The sequence below is a fragment of the Molothrus ater genome, chromosome 20, assembly GCF_012460135.2.
Source record: "Molothrus ater isolate BHLD 08-10-18 breed brown headed cowbird chromosome 20, BPBGC_Mater_1.1, whole genome shotgun sequence".
NCBI lineage: Eukaryota > Metazoa > Chordata > Aves > Passeriformes > Icteridae > Molothrus > Molothrus ater.
Window position 1 is genome coordinate 8,162,941 of NC_050497.2, and position 21,055 is coordinate 8,183,995.

General features: G+C 45.9%; 1 protein-coding gene across 2 annotated transcripts in view; it reads right to left on the reverse strand.

The window, feature by feature from the left end:
- BRD3 (bromodomain containing 3) overlaps nt 1-21,055 on the reverse strand; it is a 45,943-nt gene that overhangs the window by 13,396 nt on the left and 11,492 nt on the right. For both annotated transcript variants that reach the window (XM_054516927.1, XM_036393793.2), the window contains exons 2-6: nt 7,758-8,084; nt 7,007-7,144; nt 5,900-6,047; nt 4,250-4,464; nt 1,435-1,806 (exon numbers count right to left, since the gene is read on the reverse strand). In XM_054516927.1, coding sequence (XP_054372902.1) covers nt 1,435-1,806; nt 4,250-4,464; nt 5,900-6,047; nt 7,007-7,144; nt 7,758-7,958 — 1,074 coding nt within the window. In that variant the 5' untranslated portion in view covers nt 7,959-8,084. The remainder of the gene's footprint in view (nt 1-1,434; nt 1,807-4,249; nt 4,465-5,899; nt 6,048-7,006; nt 7,145-7,757; nt 8,085-21,055) is intronic.

Here is a 21,055-nt window from a genome sequence, read left to right on the forward strand (position 1 = left end):
TAGAATTAAATCTAAAAACCTTTCAGAGCCACAGTGGAAGTCCCTGACACTGGAAAATGACACTGCCTGCAAATGGCAGGTTTGTGTTCCACACAGTGAACAGATTATGAGCTGCATCTCTGAGAAGTCACACCATGATGGGCAGGCCAAGAGCAATGACAATAAAACACTCCATAAAAAACCAATACCAGACAGCACTTCAAACAACTTAATTAAGAAAAATACTACCATGTGGAATGAGAAACCCAGAGTCTTTAGGTGTAAAAGGCTCCACTGGGTTTGCCATCAGCCTGTCTCCAATTTTCTACCCTACACTAGTCAGGTGCAGAGGGAGGATATCACCCACACTTACCAGAAAGGGGCAGAGGTGTACAATTTTAAAAGAATGAAGTCAGGACCTTAAAGAGATTTCAGCATGAAGAAATCACCAACCCAAGAAATCACAACTTTGCACCTAGATTTTTCAGAACACAGCACAATAATCTCTTGCAATAAGAAATCACCTATGCACACATGGAAATGTATTTGAGAGGGTCAGGATTTCACTCTGTCCACCTCTAATCTTCCTGCAATCACCTGGGGCTTCAAGTAGCAGGCTGCAGGTATGTCTGGAGACCCAGAGCATCCCTGGGATGGATGCATGGCACATCAGAGCGTGACATGCTGTTCCCAGGTACCCCACAGGATCTACCAAGGAATATGACAGGAATCACAACCACAGCTGCCCTTCTGTCACCAGGCACTGGCTCAGCTGGCAGTAAAACCCTTCTGGCAATGCCAATGAAAGCCAGCAACAACATCTTCACCTCCTGCCACCATGGAAGTCTCCCCTCCACCAACACAGAATGCAGTGCCTGGCTCAAAAGAAGATGGGAACTACAAAGACATGGCTTTGCTTCATGGAGGGATTCAGCAAACCTCCAAACCTACTGGGAAAAACAAGAATATTGGACCATACTCTTGAGGAGCCAAGCATGAACCACAAAACCAGCACATATCTCCCTGAGTACCATCACATCCCCGCTGGAATTGCTCAGTGTAAGCCTACCTGCCACCACCAAGTAGGGCGGCAGCAGCTTCTGGAAATGGGATACCATCAATTGGATCCTATGAAATAAAGCACCTCCTCTTCTCAGAGTGCAACACAATCCTAAGAACACCAGTTAAATACCTGGACTATCCACAAAGAGGAGAGAATGCCGTTGTACTTTGCTTTGTGTACATCATCTGCTTTGCAGGGCAGAAGAAAAAAAAAGCTGTCCCAGGTTATGGCAAAAAAGGGAGAGGGGAAAGAAACAGAATATAAAAATATCCAGCTGGTATCCAAACAGGTTCAGTTTCCACCCTTTCCCCTTCCCCCTCCCACAAAGGAGCCAGTCGTCCTCTGCAAGCAGAGGGACCCCCTGCCAAAAGAGGTGCTAAAAGAGGACGTACTTTCACAGTACTGAGATCCATGGGGTGTTTGATTATATCGTGATAGTCATGTAATTCCAAGGCCTCTGCATCCACGGGCTTGTAAAAGGGCCATGCATAGGCTGCATGCTTCTTGGAGAGCATCTCCTTGAGGATGCTATCACAGTACTTGAGGTGCTCAGAGAGTTTGCCCTTCTTCCCTGCGTGCTGAGGGACCTCTCCATCCTCCAGGTCCTTCTTTGGTGGTTTGATGGGGCGGCCGCCGCTCTCCCTGCGCGCGATGATTTTGGCCTGTTTGGGGTCCGACAGCGGCGTGGGGGACTCGCTCCTGCTGGCAGTGATGGCAGACGTGGTGGGGGTGGTGGTGTCTGCTTTCCTCTTCACTCCCTTTTTCTGAAATGGCACAGGAACAGGCTCCATGAGGACATGGCCTGCAGAAACCTTAGCACAGCTCATCTAGAGGAATGTGTCGCTCTGTTGACGGAGTGACAAAACTATTCTTTGTCCCCTTAAAAAGGAAATAAGCCCACAAGTTTCTCTCCTCAATTTGGTGAAAAGGCATCTCATAGGACCTGGGGGACTTCACCTCAAAATTAAGGATAGCTAATAGGCAGGACTTTTTGCCTTCTGTCCAAAGGAATTTACTAGAAAAAGAAGAGAACAAAGAAACTAATCGCTTTTGTGGGGTGTTTAGCAGGGGCAAGGATCTCTTGCACCAGCTCAGTTTTCTCTGTAAAGAGTTCTGTTATTTTGCCTTTTATTAAAACCTTTTTGTTTCCAACACTACCACAGAAGCCATCCTGCTGCTTTTATGCAGATAGCTGAGCTATCTTGGGTGTGAAATAGATCTCCAAGAGCTTACGAGACCTGGCTCAAGGAGACCCATATTCCACTCGTCCTTAGTTTTGCCTATCCTCTGACATACAAAAACCCCAGTTACTTCACTGGGCTAAATGGGATTTGTGACTAGAGGCTCCAACACTGCACATCACCTGAGCCACAGTAACCAACCATTTGCATGGCTCCAACCCAAGCCCAACCATGCTGCAAAATGTGTTATTTAACTGAGAGGGAACCAGGACTCATAGCTGGTGTTTGCCAAGGGAAAGGAGGGCACCCAGTCAATTACTGCAGCTCAGCTGATGCATAGGGACTGAGCAAGTGTCAGTAACTTAACCACATGTCTGAGTCCCCAGTGGCAGATCAGGCTGTGAGTTCTGAACCAAAGCATATTAATGACCAAAGACCCATGAGCCCTCACTCCCCTGCATTTAGTGGGTGTGCTAAGGTAGATTTTGCCTTAAGCAAATAAACCCTCTCACATAAATTCAAGCTGGGACTGTCCAGTCAGCTCTCTCGTGCTCCTGTCAAGGATTTATTTCTCTGGAGAGGAAGATAGGGAGGAAGGAGTTCCTTAGAGAAATCTAAGGGAAATCTTAAGTAAATCCCAAGCAGAATTAATTTTGCAGTGTGTATTTGGCAAACTCACTTCTGGGTTCATCCTTGAGTTTTAAAATGAAATTGATTGTCAGAAGCAAATTATTTGGACAGAAACTGAAATGTGAGACAGGAGGAGAGCTTAGCTGCAAGATCTGACAATTTCTCTAGTAATTCCCAAACTATTGGGTTAAAAAACCAAAAGAATTCTGTGCCTCTGCTGGTCCAAGCAACCTCACAACCAAAACTGTTGCAGTTAATTCCACAGTTTAGATAAAAAGATCCCCAGCTTTCTCTGAGCTATGCTTTCATCATTTTTAAAGCAATTCACAGCTTGCTAAGAAAATTTCAATTATTTAGGTAATGTCTTCATTTACCCATAAATTAACATAATAAATAGCAAAACACCAGTGACAACTCCCAGAAGATTACTCAGTAAGGAAGACAGAACTAATGCACCCAAAACCTGCAGGCAACATCAGTCTCCTCCAACTGGAGTGACAGGCTTGTCTTGAACTGGCTGAAAGCAGAGAGGAACATTCCTAATGCTGGAGCCTGCAAACCTTAAAGGAACAGCCCCAGTAAAATCAGGAGCTCAGTGAGAGCAGGAAGGGATGCTTTGAGATACAAACCTTAAATGAGCAGCTCCAGAAAAATCAGGAGCTCAGTCAGAGAGGGAAGAGATGCTTTGGGCTGCAAATGTTAAAGGAACAGCCCTAGTAAAATCAGGAGCTCAGCCAGAGAGGGAAGAGATGCTTTGAGATAGAAACCTTAAAAGAACAGCCCCAGTAAAATCAGGAGCTCAGTGAGAGTAGGAAGGGATGCTTTGAGATACAAACCTTAAATGAGCAGCCCCAGAAAAATCAGGAGCTCAGTCAGAGAGGGAAGAGATGCTTTGGCTGCAAACCTGAAAGGAGCAGCCCCAGTAAAATCAGGAGCTCAGTGAGTTTGAGATACAAACCTTAAAGGAGCAGCCCCAGAAAAGTCAGGAGCTCAGTGAGTTTGAGATACAAACCTGAAAGGAGCAGCCCCAGAAAAGTCAGGAGCTCAGTCACAGAGGGAATAGATTATTTGAGATACAAACCTTAAAGGAACAGCCCCAGTAAAATCAGGAGCTCAGTTACAGAGGGAAGAGATGCTTTGAGCTATCTGATGTAAAATGGGGAGAATTCCAAGAGCCCTGGAGCAGCAGCACAGGGGAAAGCTGTGAAAGGAGAGGCTGGAGCCAAGCTGGAGCACGCACAGGTGCCGTCACCTTGGCTGGACCGTGTGAAAAGTGGCAGAACTGCTCTCAGCCCTCTCCAACCCAACACCCGGCGATGAAAGCAGGACGGCAGGGACCCAGCAGCGCGGGCTGGCGGCGCAGCCCCTCTCCTGCAGAGGAACTGCCCGCATTTACCTTGACGACCGGGGGCGTGGGAGGCACCACGGGCATGATCGGAGCGGCGGGCGGCGGCGGGGCGGCGGCGGCAGGGGCGGCGACAGGCGGGACATTGGCGGTGATGGTTGGCACGGGGGTGGCAGCGATGACGGGCGTCTGAGACACGGCTGGAGGGACGTTCTGGAACGGGGCCGGCGGGGACACGGAAGACACGGCCACGGCTTGCTGCGCTCCTGTCGAACGAACGAGAGGGGAAAGGCGCTGGTGGTTACAGCTGGGAGAGTACTGGGAGCAAAGTGGACTCGGCAGAGGGATCCCGGGAGAGCACCAAGGACACGGTGGGATTTGCTGTTACACCCAGGGTACAACAGAAGTGAGGAATCTCTGATCTAAGTCCTGGTACCATGGGTTTAGGTTAGCCACGCACAAAATAATTGCAGCTTTTCACATGGAGTGTTGTTCTGAGACAGCTTTCGCCCCTTGGAGCTGCAGTGAGCTCAGGAGAACAGCAGGAGATGGAACAGTGGGAGGTTTTCACACCATGCAAATGGCAACAAGCACTGCCCTGAGCCACCTGAGCAGCCAGGAGTGCAAAGCACTTCAGATTTGCCACAAATGCACAATCCCACAGGGTGGGATTCATGGGGCTGTGCAGGGACAGGAGTTGGGCTCAGTAATTCCTGTGGGTCCCTTCCAACTCCATATTTTATGATTCTCAGTAGAGCTTAAGCATCCTGATGGCCCTGATGCTACACCTGCACTGCTAAAAACCTGCCCACTGGTGTAACAAAAAGGGGGACAAACCTACTACCTAATAACCAAAGCAGCAATCCTCCTTCTATGTTTTATCAAAGGATGTTGAAAAGATACATCATCATTAATTTCTCTGAGCTTGGATAGATTTATAGCTCCATTTAGCACCTGAAATGTGGGAAAACAGAGGAACAATTGACTTTCCCAGAGCAACAATTAGACCTTGTTTAGAGGAAAAAAAAATTACTCTCATCATTTAACTCAGCCCACACAAGGTCCTTTATGAACTGTTTTACCACGCTTGGACATTTAATCCTAAATCCATTTAAAATCAATTCTAGGTAAGCTGAACTCAACTTAATTTCCACTGATATGCAATGGTGTACATAGCTTTTTGCAATGGCTTAATAAATCCTTTCCTTTTATGATGTTGCAACCATGTGTGCAAAAGGAAAATATACAGGGTTTAGGAAATTAGCAGAATTTGAGACCAAGTCTCTGCTGTGCCAGAATTCTGCCAGGACCCAGGGTGAGCTGTGTAAACCCAAATCTGTGAAGACTTTCCATCCATGCTCTGGCACTGGCAGCAGACTGGCATTTCTGACCATCTTGGGTTTTTTTTTGCATAGAGAAGCAACAGCACTGCCCTCCCTCCCTGAAGTGCTGCCTGGATGGGCAAATCACAGATGGCAAGATTGGTGTGACAAACAGGGTGGCCTTGAGACACACGAGCCCTGAAACCCTGAGCGAGCATCTCCCAGACATCTCCCACCTTCCTCCTCCCCACTGCTTTAACTGTGAGACCACGCTCTCCCTTCCCAGCCTCTCCACCATCTGCAGAGTCCAGCAGCTCAGGAGGTGGCTCAGGCCTTGGGAACAGCTCCCAACGTTCCCTGTCCCTGCATGGATCCCTACCTGTGCTCTGTGTGCCCGCTGAGGGCTTGCGACCTTTGCCTTTAGGAACCGGGGGTAGCAACTCCACCTCCTCCTGAGGCATCTGGGCAACCTTCTGCAGAAATATCTTCTCCAGGGCTTGGGCCATGAGGACAATGTCATCTGTGGGCTGCACAAAGAAGAATATGAGCCTTTGTTGTATCATTCACAGATCTGTGAAGACCGGGCTTGGAAAACACTGAGGCCCTTCAAATAAATTATGGTATTCAAACGCTGACAATAAACAGATTAGCTCTTCTCCCTCCTTGCTTGCCACTCTCCTGCTCTTCTATTCTGCTCTAGCATGCAATAATTACAGCCCCTAAGTGTTCTGCATCCAGAGAATTATCAGGAGTTTGATGAACTTTTTGAGAAGGAGCCTGATAAACCAGTATCCAGTGCAGCAGTGTGGAAGCAGCAAACTGGAATGGATGAGCTGTCCTTCCCTGCTTGCCAGCAGGTCCAAGGGAAGAGGCTAAACACACATTCTGTGGCTCAAACTAATTAATTTGTTTGTTTCAGCTGTTCTTCAGTCTGGGTCTATGATGACAAATGACTGGAGAAAACAGAACACAAAGAATTTTAACAACCTAACTAAACAGCAAACAAGCCAAACCCAAAATAGTAATAATAAGCAATTTAAATGTGTGTAAGTATGAACATATTTATGGAGACAAGAGTCAAAGAACAGAGTTAAGATTCTTGAACTCCTTTCTGCTGCTAACAGATACTGTTTAGTGCCAGACAGTATAACATGCAGCATTAAAGCACCTCAAAACACCTGCAGAGCACTACATTAAGTGCAGCTCATCCCAGAAAACTCCTAACTGACAATAAAAGAAATAAAAACTTGCTGCATAACCCCAAAAGAGAAATCTACCTATAATTAAAAGGCATATTTGCCATTGTAACTAGTCTGGGGGAAGAAAGAGGCAGCACAAAGACAGCTTTGTGCATTTCAAGTAACGTGGTTGCAATTAGTGGCATTTCAAATCCTTGCAAGGAGGGCCCAGAGCCGGCCCTGCTCAAAACCTGCACAGTAACAGGGGTAGCTGGGTGTTTTCTAAAGGCTTTTCTGGGTTTTTTTACCTTGTTATAGATGTAACAGTTTGTAAACATGGTGTTGAAATCCTGCATACATTCACTGGCACTCCAGTAATAGTTGTGTTCCAGGCGCTTCTTGATTGTCCCCATGTCCATGGGGTTTTTTATTATTTTGTGATAATCCTGTTGGAAAACCAGGGAAGATGTTACATCTGATTCAGTTTTGCTCACATGTCCTTCTAACCCCTGCTTTCTCCTCATCCCCCCTCCTAAAAAGCACCCCCCCTAAATTTTGTGGAAATTGTAAATGTAAATATATATTAATTTATTTTCTAATTTGTATCTTTTTAGTCTTACCATTAACCTGACTCCAAAACACACAACCTCCAGTCTGGGAATCAGCATTTCTGCCTCCCTTTTAAAAAGGCTGCCTCTGGCACTCACAGAAGTTTATCAGGGCTGCCTAAAACTATGCTCAAAGTTTCAGTTTCTAATTTTAAGAGCATTTCGGCCTTTAAAAGATTTCCACCTGTTAACCCAGTTTCTCCCTGGGCTGGTCTGGAGCACCTGCAGAGGCTGTGATTAGGGGATGCTGCAGGGCTGTGCAGCGTCATTTTCTTGTTCTGGATTAGAGTCTTGCTGCACATGAAGCCACTGGCTGAGCCTAACACCATCCCAGGCACTGATATTTCCCCTCTAAGCAATCCCAGGCACTGATATTTCCCCCTCTAAGCAATCCCAAAACCGACCTGACCACCACAAAGCTTTCTAGGCTGAGGAGACGACAGAAACGTACCGGCAAATTCAGTTTAATTGCATCAACAGGCTGGTAGAAAGGCCAAGCAAACTGATGCTTCCACAAGGTCTTCACCACAACATTTTGCATATATTGCAGCTGGTTGGTTTTCCGGCCAGGTTTGTTGGGATTTGTCACCTCTGGAGGCGGTGGATTGACGGGGCCCTGAGGAGCCTGGATGGCTGAGGCGACTGCCGACATCTTCCTGCTCGGGCTCTCACTCGCTGTCACTGCGGCGGCAACGGGGAGATTTTCTTTCTTCCTTTATGCTCCCTGAATGGGACTGACATCCCATTTCCAGGGTGCAACCATACAACCTAGAGCAAACTAGACAGACAGAGAGAGCAGGGTGTAAATGGAGATTTGTGAAGGAGACAGGTTGAGACATTTCTTGTGTGGACAATATTTAAACTCAGGCTCTTTACCCCATTGACTTTGTTCCTGTGGCACAGTTTATCTTGGAGATGGGAACAGTTCAAGACCCAAGAGACAGTGGAACAGCAACTCCCAAATTCAAAGCCTGCAGACACACAGCAAGCTTCATGGGACTTGTTCTTGCTTTAGCTGGCTCAGAAAGCATCTTCATGTCAAGAAAACACTCGGGGCAACCTAAGAATGTGCTCAGGGAACACAGGATGCAATGCAGACTCCATGAATGCACTGATGCAAGCTGCTAAATCCATAGCTTCCAGCTCCACGTCAACTGAAGTTCGTTGTCTCTAGACCCATGCTGCCTGGCCCCCAGTCAGCTCACAGGACTCTGCTCTGGTGCAAGGGGTAGTCTGAAATCCCATAATGAAGAGCAGACAGCAGCTGCCAGAGGACCTCAGTGCAGGGAAATGAAAGAAGGGGCAGAGGGAGATGCTGTGAACTGCTGAGAGTGAAAGGTGTCATCAGAAACATCCCAACTTGAAGTGATCTGCACTTTGAATCTCATAAATGTCTTATTATGCCTCTTCCTGCATGCACCTGACTGGTTTTGACCCCAGTTTTATATTAAAGTTTAGAGATCCAGGCTCAAATAATAACTGGTGTTACACTGATAATCCCGTGACCTGGCTCAGACAGTGCTGTCATGTTCTCTCTCAAAGACACATTTGAAATAGAGGAGAATACATAAATTGCATTATTGTATTCTGGTTTTCCCTCTGCAAACTGCAGAGGTAAAAATAGCCCAGTATCACTGAGCCTTGTGTAGCATATGGTAAACAGCTTTGCTATGTCATCTTCCATAAACATTGGATATTTCAGCTCACATCAGGACTGCAGCTACTCTTCTCATGGCAAACAGACCACAGTCACTTTCCAGAGGCAAATTATTTCAAATATGTTTAGAAAGCCATACAAATACTCTGACAGACACTTCTTGGTTGAACAGAGAAACATGAGCAGGGACAGAAGGAATGAAAAAGCAGCGAGACATCCTAGGAAAAACCCAAAACCCTCTGCATTAATACAGCCCTAATCATCTCTACTGAATATCTGGACTAAATATAGAACATCAACTTACCCTGTGAGCTGCTGATTAGATGAAAGCAAAAAGTAAACACATACCTAACTTGGGGAAATTTTACCAAAATAGCTGTGTACAAACAAACAGATCTGCAGCAGAGAGGGAGGGAACTGCTAAAAACCTAAACCAAACCCCTGTGTGAATACATGTGATTATCTGTGCAGGAAACAGCCAAGTCCAGTTCTGATGCTGCCACCATTTGTTCAACACCCACTGCATTCCAAGGATGGAGAAAAATGCCAGTAGGACTCTCTTGTATAGCTCCAGAATCAGGCTTCTGGTCCCTGTTTTTTGGTATCTCAAGAGCCCAGCTTAGTTCCACAAGGGCTGGTTTCTCATGTGCTCATGCTGCTGGTGACAGGCAGGGTGATCAGCAAGCAGCCAAAAGGGGTGCTGGCATCCCCTGGACATGGAATTTCATAACTAGAATGTTACTTGGGATTTCAGATTTGGGGAAGGATTTTCTCCCAGTGTTCCATCAAGTCAAAGCAGCAGCAGAAATATTGCAAAATTCAATCTTCAGATCGAGGGGGGTAAATAGGGAAAGAATTAAAAGCAACAAAAAAAAAGATAATTAGGAAGTTTCACTCAGTCTCCTTCTGGGGAGCTCCCTGCATGAATTCAGGTTTCTGAGCAACATCCATCATGCCAGAGAATGCAAGGCTGGCTGCAGGTCCCTGGTGACCACCACTAAAACTGTTTGCTGTCTTCTTGATTAACAAACTGAATCCAGTGCAAGGATTGAGGGGAAATAAAACACCCACAGAGAGCAATTCCTACTCTTAGAGAGCATTTGGGTCACAAGTTTGAAACTATGAAGTGTAACTTAAGTCTTCCCTTTAAATAACCTGAGGCTAAATATGAGTCTCTTTTCATTTCAATTTCCTCATGTCCTGCCTCTTAAACTCCAATTTGATAAGGATTTTTAATTAATTTATATTAAATCCCAGAACTGTAATTCAACAAACCACAGATCCATAGCTCCTACCTCTCTCAGAATTTTTCTCCCTGACCTTAGCCAAGGCTTTCAATATCTCCACCCCACAGCTCCTCATCTGTGCCATGGAGATAGTGGCAGCTCCTTTCTGTCCCCACCCAGCAGAGAAAACTCTCTGGCCCAGGCACTGCCTCCCCACAGGGCCATTTTGATCCTCAAGCTCAAACAAGGCTTGTACAGTCCACATAAAAGGATTGAACAGTCATCAGTGACACAACTCAGAAAGGATTTTAATTAAGAACATTACCAAAACAAGGAGGAGCAGAACCATGGCAGCCAACTTGGTCAGTTCCCTGCTCCTCTTTAACTTCCATGCTCCAACACACTGGATTTTACACCCCAAAGTGGCTCCAAACCTCCCAGCAGTACTGGCATTGAACTGCTGGATCCTGCAGAAGACAGAAATAGCTACCTGGACTATCTGGCAGCACTGGGAGTACTGTCCTGCCATAAATAAAGCTTTAATGTGCCTCACTGTACCTTTAACCCTTGGTCCAGCAGCTTCCTTACCATTTGCTGGGGAAGCTGCTTCCATACTGGATCACTTTGTAATTTTTAAAACTAAGAATTTGCTTCTACAGCCATTCCTTTACCTTTAAAAACTCAAAATGGTATCATTTTTAAGAATATAAAAATCAGGACCAAGAGGAATCCGGAAGATGAGGGTAAAAAAGCTTTGGAAATGTCCAAAAGGCAATGACTTTGAATTAAAGATAAATTAATGCCTGAGAAACCTAGTCCATGTGAAACATCATTTATTAAGTGAGGGAAGTGAGAGCCCTGACCATCTGACATCCCAAATTACCACACAAATCACTCAAGAGGACACTTTAGTAGACCCACAGACAAAGACGAAGCAAGCTTTTCCAAACTGTGCCATAATTACAGGTAGAATTGAACTACACAGCTCTTGTCTAAGCACTCCAGCACCCTCTGAAACTGCACTGGTACCAATAATAATTTAAATTATTAGGGACAGGGACTCAGGACATCACTGTACAAGGGACTGTACAGGCCTGGGGTGAAGGCTGCCAAAACCAGACACAACGTGCACCTTCCAGTGAGGGGCTAAGGTGAGACTTCTTTTAACCCTGCAGTAATACCTTCTTAAATTTTAATTTTTAAATCACTACTTATCCTGCTCCTCAGGCCTATAATGTTCAAGTAGCAGGAGCTATTCTTGATTTCTCTGTCTGCACAAGTGGTTTTGCTATTGCAAGTTTAAAATACACCCTAAAGTGCTGTCATACACCAGGAGTGAACACTGCTTCTTCCTTCTTATTCAATTTGAGATAGTAATTAAAACCCAAAACCTCAAAGAAAGGAGGTTAAAAGTCCTGGAGTTTAAGTCTTTTTCTGCTCAGTGTGGCAAACCAGGCATCAAAAAACCCAGCTAGGTTGGATGGATTTTTTTCTTTTAAAAAAAACCTTTCTTCCATTGAATCCCTCACACAGGGGCGGTCAGCAGAGAGAGACAGTTGGCATGGAGAAACCACGTAAATAATTCCCTGTACTAGCAGGGTAACATTTTCCTGTCTGCAGTGGTGGGGACTATTTTAAAAGCAGCCCTGAAGCCCATGAAGTGTGCAGTGTGCCAGCTCTCCTGCTGCTCCAGCCAACGGCTCTGCCACTTCCTTTGGCAGTGCCCAGCATTTAACGGATGCTTTGCTCCCGCGCAGGCCCCGATGGGCTTTGTTTTGATTGCAAACTTACAGCAAGCTTTATGGCAGCCTGGCAGTCCAACAGCTCCTTGGTTTTCTCCCTCTTGGTATAGTATTTCTGCGTGGTTACTTGGACATTGATCAAAATCTGGCACAATTCCAGCTCGGCAAAGCAACAGCCACATAAATCTTCCCATCAGGGAAAATTATCGAGTTTGAGAGATGTTCCTTGACCTTGTTGTTATCTGCACATTTTTATTTACATTACAGTAGCACACAGAGGCTGGGCAGAGACCAAGGTCCCTCAGCAGTTCACACTCTGCACACACAAAGACCCTGCTCATTCCTCAAAGGGCTGCTGCTCACAACTCACACTTTACACCACGGTGAGATGACTTGCCCAGAGCCCCCCAGTCAGCAGCCAGACCCAAAATTTGCCAGCAGAGCAATCAGAGCAGTGTCCTCCAAGCTGCCATTGCTCCCCCACTTTGGCTCCTTGAAGCCACTAAAGCAGATTCTCAGTCTCTTTTTTCCCAACAGTTGGAAGTTTGCTCAATTAGCCACCATGTGAGAGAAGCAGTCCAGCCTTGGTCATCTTACTTTCTCTGCAGGAGAGGTTTAGCACTACTGAACCTCAATACAAAGTCAGGTCAGGTTATTGATGAGGGTTGTACCCATTTCATTCTATGGCTGTGGAAATTAAGGGCTACATCAGTCTCCTCAGAAGGAAACAAGACTTGTGGGTGCCTCCTTTCCTTCCCTTCCCAGCCCCACACAGGAACTGAACTTCAGGCAGCTTTCAGTACCTACTAACACGTCAGCAGGGATGGTGTCTTCAAACACAAGGGATGTGCAATTTGAGAGCAAGACCTGAGGACAGACGAGTTGCTTTATCAGCCAACCCTGCCCTGGCAGACAGACACACTACACACAACGTGCCACCCCCTCAAGACACTGGGATTTACACTTTGCTTCACTGCAGGAGCTGGAAATTTGGCTTGCAGGGCCCCTGTGGCACACTGCAGCACTCTGAAAGTCCATTCAGCCATCCTTGCTGTCTCCCAAATCATGAATTCCACACATCACAGATTTGCTTTTCATGCATATTATTTTGAGCACCGCCCTAAGAACATCCTGAGACTGGGAGATGCAACTGTGTCCTGAGCTCACCTCTGCATGAGGGAGGGGAAAAGATCACAGCAGATTAAGTCAGTTCCTTGGCTTTTGACTTGGTTGGTTTAATGCTCATTAGATTATGCAGATGGCTTTCCTACCCTTGGTCTCTCCTTGGCTATTATAAGAGCAGGTGTTTCCTCAGTAAGGAGCCTAACCAGTAGGTAGCAATCAGCCAGGAGTAACTGGTAATTTCAAGGGTCTTCAGTTTTCATGCCTACTCAGTGCTCCCTGCAAATCACACTGCTCTAAGATCTCTGATGAGATGCCTTCAAACTCAGGGGTAGCCAAAAGGCACTTGAATAAAAGCACTGGAGATTATAAACACTGTTAGGCACCTCAAATAAAGTGATGGACTTTCTGATAATTTGAAGCCAGAGTATTTCTCTCCCCCAAGGCACTAATGCCACAGGAAGCACCTTCTGATCAAGTCTGAGCAGGAATTTAGCTGCATGTCACACACAAATCAAATGGGGCTCAACTGATTTCTAAAGGCTGCAGTTTCAAGTGCAGAGTGATGCTTAACACTAAACCAAGTTCATTTTCATAGCTTTGAATTTGGTTTTGAGAACAGTTTTAAGTGACCAGTGTCAGTAATTAATTAGGCATGGTTGACCTTCCTTTGCACTGGGGAGGACAGAATGACCTCTGGACATCTCTTCCTGCCCTGCTTTTTGTGGAAAACACGGAGGCAAATTTCAACTCAGACTGTGTTGGTTTTGTGCAAGCTCCTGAGTTACAAGGTTTTGTTAAAAAAGGCTGCAGGAGGAAGGAAAAGTGAGTGCTTACACAGCTTAGTCTGTGTTGGATTCCTGACTGAAGGAGCTCGGCCAGCTTTGAGACCTGACTGCAGTAAGGTCTGGACTCAGATAAGCTGAACTGCACTTGCAAAAAATCAGCCAGAAAGTATTTCAGCAAATTAACTGGGTGGCCTATCATGAAAAAGTTAACTTCATGCTCAGCTGTAATAAATAAGTTCTATGAACAGGTTCCAGAGTACTTGGAGTAGCTGGTGGCTTGCACATCCAAATCAACAGGATGGGAATGGGAAGGTGCTTAACAGGAAAATGCTGGTGGTTGTGCCCCTTACAAGATACACAAATTACATCTTTATGGCAATGGAAAAAAAAACTGTTGGGCTTTTACATAAGAGATTTGGCATAGCAAGTGAAGTGTTTGGGATAACCACATGTCTGGGCAGACTCTGCTCGTGCCATTTCTCCCCCAAAGGGAAAGGTGGAGATGCCATGGAATGACCTTGTATGACCCACAGGGCTGAACCCACAGCACCTAATGGGGGCAGAGCCAGGGAGAAACCAGACAGCCAAAATTTACAGGGAAAGATCCTGCTTAGAGCAGATTTCCCCTCCTATCCAGTGCACTGCACACTTATTTGGCAACTCCTTACACCTGTAGGGGTGACTGCAGCCCCCCAAAGCCCCTGTGCAGCAGCAGCCCTGCAGCCTGGGACATCAGGCAAAAAGGAAGCACTGGGAAGGTGCTGGCACATGGCCACATACCATCCATGCTCTCAACGTGTCAGGAGCAGGACAGGGGGCAGGAGGGCTCAGGGAGGCAGGAATGTGGCTGAGGGCAAACTGGAAGTGCAGTGCAAACCACAACACAGCCAGCAGCCCAGTCCTCTGGGATTCAGGAACCACTTCAAGCCTGATCCTGAAAAGTGCTCAGCAGCTTTCCCCTCTCACTCAGCTGCAAAGTCTCTGTGGCTCAGCACCTCACCACAGAGGGGTTTGCAGACTTATCACCTGCAAGATACAACTAATTGGTCAATCAAGATAAACCTCTTTCTAAGGAAGATTTAAGCACAGGCAGGAACAAACCTAAGCTCTGTACACTTTGTGGTTTCTCTACCTGAGTCAATTCCTTTTCCAGTTGTTAGAGAGAGGTAAAATGACAAGGGAGGTTCAGTGCTGCACATCTGGGGCTAGAGACTCCTGTCAGGCTGACCAGAAGTGACTGAGGGAGTCAGCACCACCCAGCCCTGCAGCAGAACAGGATCCCAGCAAGAGAAATCCCACTGCACAAGGGCAGGGGGTGCAGGAGCATGGAGATCCTGCTCTCTGCCATCACGTTTCCTAAAACAGCACAAAAAGAAATTGCAACCCAACGAAAAAGAGATATCTCCATGTTTACATGAAAAATGGCCAAGGAGAGGAAAACTTTTGGTGACCTCAAATTCAAGGCTTGCTGATGGGCACAGCAGAAGACTCCACAGACTCAGTTACAATTTCTGCAGGCTGGCCAATTCTGCAAATTCAGAACTGGCACAAATGCTGTCTGCTGGATGCCTTCTTTGTTATTCCACCTCTCTCTGTTTCTGGAATTACTATCAGTTTAAGCTTCACAGAGGGACAGAATCCACTCTTCCACTTCTACTCACCTCTGGTTTTGCATTCAAATCCACACTTCAAGGACAACCAGAAATACAAATCCATTTCCTCACCTGGGTTTGAACCACAGTCACCCTTTCTAAGCATCCTTCACATTAGCATCACCAACTGCTTTCAAAGTGGGAGACAAACTGTGTGACAAGCTGATGTTCCTTCAGCTTGAACCTGCTTGTAACAGGTCTCAGTGGCAAGGAATCTCTGAATTCCTGCTTGCCCAGCCATCAGAAAATGCACATGGAACAAAAGAAAAATCTCACTTGCTGAGAGCTGTTAAGGAGAAATCACCCAGCTAAAAGTGCAGGAGCAACAGGTCCATCCTGGACACAGCACCCCAGTGATAAGCAGCAGGCTGAGGCTGTTAATCATTTCAGAACTGGATGATAATGCTGAATAGTCTTAACCTGATACTCAGTGGCTCCAGCAGAAGTCAGCCTGGGGCTGCTTCTGCTTGTATTCCTTCAGGAAACAAAATTGGTGGATAGAAACAGATATAAATACTGCCAAGCAGCTAAAGTGCAAGAGGAAACAGGCAGCTAACCTGCCCCCTCTGGGAGAAAACAAAACATAGAGAAAGGCAAGGGAAAGGAGGGATGAACAGAGTGAGGAGACAGAAGTGAAAGTTCCCTGTTTCACGCAGTTTAAAAATGTGATTGACCACAGGCTGCTGTTAAATGCTGGATCACACTCAGACTACTCTTCTGAACTACAGGCTAAAGCATCATAGCCCAACTCCTTTAGGGCTCTGCCTCCATATCTGATTCCCCATATCTCCCCTATTCCTTTACAGCCTCTCTTCTCCAACAGTGACACTCCTGACCATTCATCCTGTGACTCCAGCAAACCATTTTGCCAATTTCAGGTCAACACACTGTATTTCAGATAAACTATTAAAAAAACAACCAAACTAACTGAAATGAGAACAAAAAAACCCACAACACTCTGGCTCTGCCCCAAGTTTCAGCCAATGCAGGCACAGCAGCAGCATTTAGGTACAGCCAGTAAAGCAGAACGTGGCAACACCCATACAGGATCCAGAACTCCTAATGGGATTATTTTACATCTACACCCTCATTTTCTGCTTTTTAAAGGATGTGATGTGCACAGTTAAACATTTGAGTCCTGAAAAAGTCAGCCCTTCCTCTTTTTAATCAGCCTATGGTGCTCTGTGTACTTTTAGAGCACAAGGAAAGCCTCAAACTCCCTCTGTTTGATTCAGCATACAGTGAATAAAGGACACAGAGCCTTTCCACAACAGGTTTTGTCATGATTGTTTCTTTCTCTGCACTTTGATTTCCAAAAAGAGAGATTATTGGACAGAAAGCTTTTTGAAGAAAACTCTAAAAAAAGGAAAAGAAAAAGCCACAAGAGCTCAACTACTTCCCTGCTGGGTAGAGCATCTCTGAGCATCTGCTGTACCTGCACAGAATTACAAAAACTCCTGCTACAAGCCAGCCTGCTGACAGGTCTGACACCCCAGGCTGCAGGCTGGTTATCCCCCACTTGGAAAATGGGGATATCAATATTTCCACTGCCATCTGCAATTAAAGTCATTAGCCTTTTCCCACGCATTTATAGATTAATCCCTTCTCAGTGGTATGGTTGCACCGATTTTAAAGAAAGGGAAAAAAAAAAAGAATCAAGAGCACAAAGGAACTTGTATTTACAGGGTGTTCAAATACCATCACTGGGGTTTCTGGAAACAACTTCTTGACTAAGTACAACACTCCTTGTCATTGGAAGAAAGTGCAAAGCTAAAACTGCCATCTGCTTTATCCCTTTGCCCACACTGCAGCACTCTTTGAAAACATTTCTAAAAGATAAACCACAACACCCAAAAGGTCTTTAGTGGCACCTGTTAGGGAGGGGGGGTTAGATACAGTCAAATTGCACTTCCAGCTGAGTTTTAAAGAGGCTACAGAAACAGGAAGATCACCTCCTCTTTACAAAACTAAGTACAGAAAGTACTCTGAGCAAAGTGTAAAATACAGAGCCCTTGCAAATAGCACTTAATTCGCCTGTATTACCTATTTAAAGAGTTGTTTCCTGCTCTGTGCAGCTAAGAACCTACACTGCAGTTCTCCCTTACACCACCAGTTCTGCAAGGCCATATATCAGCATTATTAATATGATTTACAAGTGCTACAGATGTTCTCCTTAGGGGCAGCTCCATGCAAACATAGACAGACTTCTAATAAACAGACCCAGATCCATCTGTTAACTTGTTTGAAGCATTTCACTGTACAGAGCAGAACCAAAGTGATTCATTAGAGAAAATATCTTCATCCACAACCTCCCCTGTACACTTCTTGCGCTCCAACACTTTCTCCTACTTAACTTTTAAATTTGTTTTTTATGTATTTAAATGATTAAAGTTACTATTTTGAAATAGAACAGACTCATTTCAGGACAAAAAGCATCACAAGTGTAGTAAAAATGGATGAGCTGCCACTGGTTTAAATCATGCTCTGGGTTTACAACTACAGTACTGCACCTTTCCCATGCAAAGTCCACCTAAAATCAATACACAACAATCAAGTCAGTTTAAGGGGATGAAGGATGAAATGAAAGGGATTGAATTACCATGACATGAATATACTGCTCGTTAGCTGAGCCACAGTAACGTTAGAGCTGCTAATGGGGCAGGGTAAGAGCCCCCACACACCCGGGGAATTACTGCAGCTCTGCAGGCAGAGCAAGCACTTGTTACAGCAGCCACCCTCCCATTTAAGACCACCACTCATCCCCTGTGCACACTCCCACCAGCCTGGCTTTATCTGTTTCCAAAGCAATTGAAGTGCCCTGTGTTTGAACAAGCACATTGTCCCAGAATAACTCCGTGTGTTAACTTAAAGCAAACACAGCCACACAAGCACAAAAGGCTCTATGGGCTCTACTACTTCCGATGAAAAGTGATTTTGCTAAGGTTGGGTAGATCCATAAACTTGCTCAGCTATGCAAGGAAGTTCCAGGTCAGCTGAGGTGTGAACAAACTGTGGTAGTTAAGCTGCTGTCGCTCCCTTAGAGAGCATCAAAGCACTTTGTGAGCTTGAACTAAATCCCCAAACGGTCTGCAAAAAAAGGGAAAATTTGGATCTTAAAGTTCCCCCTCCCTATGCAGGGAGCAGAGGCTGCTGATTCAGGAAAAGGGGGGAAGGTGCTCCCTACTGCCTCAGAGCCGCAGGGAACAGTGCTGAGGGCAGATGGACAGAAGGACACAGCCTGCCCAGCACAGCTCCTGCTGAGAGCACCCACGGCTTAGAGCACACAAGCCCTAAGCTGCTCAGAGCTCCTGCATATGGATGAAGCTCAAGTCCAAGGAAATATGACCACGGCAGTGTGGACACAAGTATCCCAACTGATTCCCATGTGGCTTGTTCCTGCCCAGGAAAGGAACACGCTTGCAGCACACTGGCTGATCCATAATACTCCCACTCACTCAGGCAAGCTCCAGGGGAAACTCGGAGGAACATTCCTGCTCTCTTCATTGAAGTGCTGCACTTCAACATTATTTCACAGACCTCAAGCACGACTGTAGCAGCAACAGAAAAGCTGTAAAAAGCAGTGCTTTCCAGGAAGGAACAGCAAAAAGCAATGCTTTCCAGGAAGGAACAGCATTCTCCACTAAACTCAGACAATTCTTACACATGTGCTCCATTTACCACTTTCACTACAGCTCAAAGCACAGCACAGTTCCTAAACCAGCCTTGGTAAGCAAAAAGGCAGCTACATCCTACAGCCCCTCCCAGCAAAAAGCTCTGGACTGCAAACTCTGCACTTGCTTATAGCCAAAGCAATGGAGCAGGGCAGTTTTAGAAAACAGATTTATCTCAGCATGGCCATATCGATGGGTTTTGAGAAAGGGAGATCCCCAACCAGGCACCCTCTGTGATGTTACACAAGGATGAGCTGAGCAGTTCGAAAGACAGCAGCAGAAGGAGAAATGTGCATTCTCTTCAATCCAAGCAGGGTTTGGTTACTGCAGGAGACACAGTCACAATGAAGAACATCTCAGCCTGTACATTTGTGCCAGTGCATGCTCTGCATGGATGGCAGTGCAGCTGTGGCAGGAAAGCTCTCCAAGTGTACACTTCAAGAGTGGAACAGCAATCCTTTCCTGCCCCTGCTTCTCTCTCTTTAAAGGAAAGGCAGGAGCAAACAGGATTATTCCCAAAGCAGACCAGTGTCAATCACACCCGAGTCTAAATCTCAAGGTTTGACAGTAAATGGGATCAGTGCAGACAGGGAAATTTCTTCCAGATCTGTCCCTCAAGCACAGAAATTTCACCTCAGATTGTTTTTGCTACACCTGTTGCAATTTTGGTGGAGAGGAGAAAACCCTGCTCCCAGGAAAGAAGAAAAACAAACTCCTCTGACCAGGTCATCCACGCTGCTGAAACCCTTCCAAATATGACAACACCTGCTGAAAAGAGACCAAGGTGCATAAGGAACCCAAAATAGAGGTGAGTAGTTTCTTCAGTCAGTATCTAATCAAGAAGAAGGGAAAAGGACTACTAGAAAACACAGCACATTACAGAGAATTTCTGCACTGCTCTCCAGAAGAATTTACATCCTTCCAACACCGGCTTTAGCAACAAGTGGGTTAAAGAGTTTGTGTGCCACAGAAAGTTTTTCACCTCCAACAAGCACTAATGATTGACAAAACAGCCCTGATGTTGCAGTAAGATCCTGTGGAATGAAAAGCTGGAGATGCACAGACCCTTCCAAAATGTCCTGACAGCTCACTGAGCAGCACAGCACACAATGGCTCCCTCCCAACTCCCACAACTCCCCTGCTTGCAACAGGGTTCTGGGCTACTACTAAAGAATAATGTGGCAAATTGAAATAAGACAAAGCCAAACCCAAAAAAAAAAAAAAAAAAAAACCAACACCACGTACAAAACATATGGCTCATGGTAATGATTGGGAACCCACTGAGGATTAATGAATTTTGCAAATTAGCAAAGAAGGAGCAACCAGGATTAAAGAGAAACAATCAACAACACTGAGATGCAAAACACTCTCTGTTCATTTATTTAGCAAAGTGTAGCTCTGCCTGTGCTGAAAGCACCTGATAGCTTACCAAAGAAGACAGAGTAATATATTTTGTAAAAGTAATTAAGTCTTTGAAATATGAGGCCTCAGTACATCACTCAGCTGCTGCCGAGGAGAGGGATTTGACTCCCAAGTTGTTTGTGCTGTCAACAAGAGAGATCAGGCTCCCAGATTACTCCCGGGAGGAGGAGTGAGATTCTAGGAGTGCAGCAGGGCTTGGCTGGAAACCCACACCCCACTGCACAAGTGCCTCCCCTCCAAGGGAAATGGTAAATATTAAACAGCATCGTTCAGAACATGCAGCAGGTAAAAGATGTGCCTGGGAAAACTTTGGGAAGGCCCAGCCCAGCATGTGCACTGCCTTCAGCCTCACAGGGAGAGACCCTCAGCTCAGGCAGGCTGCACCCCTGGCCTGCAAGTGAGGATTGAGGAGACCAAAAACCCCCGCTAGACTCACTCCACCTTAAGAGGCGAGTTTTAAACACACAGT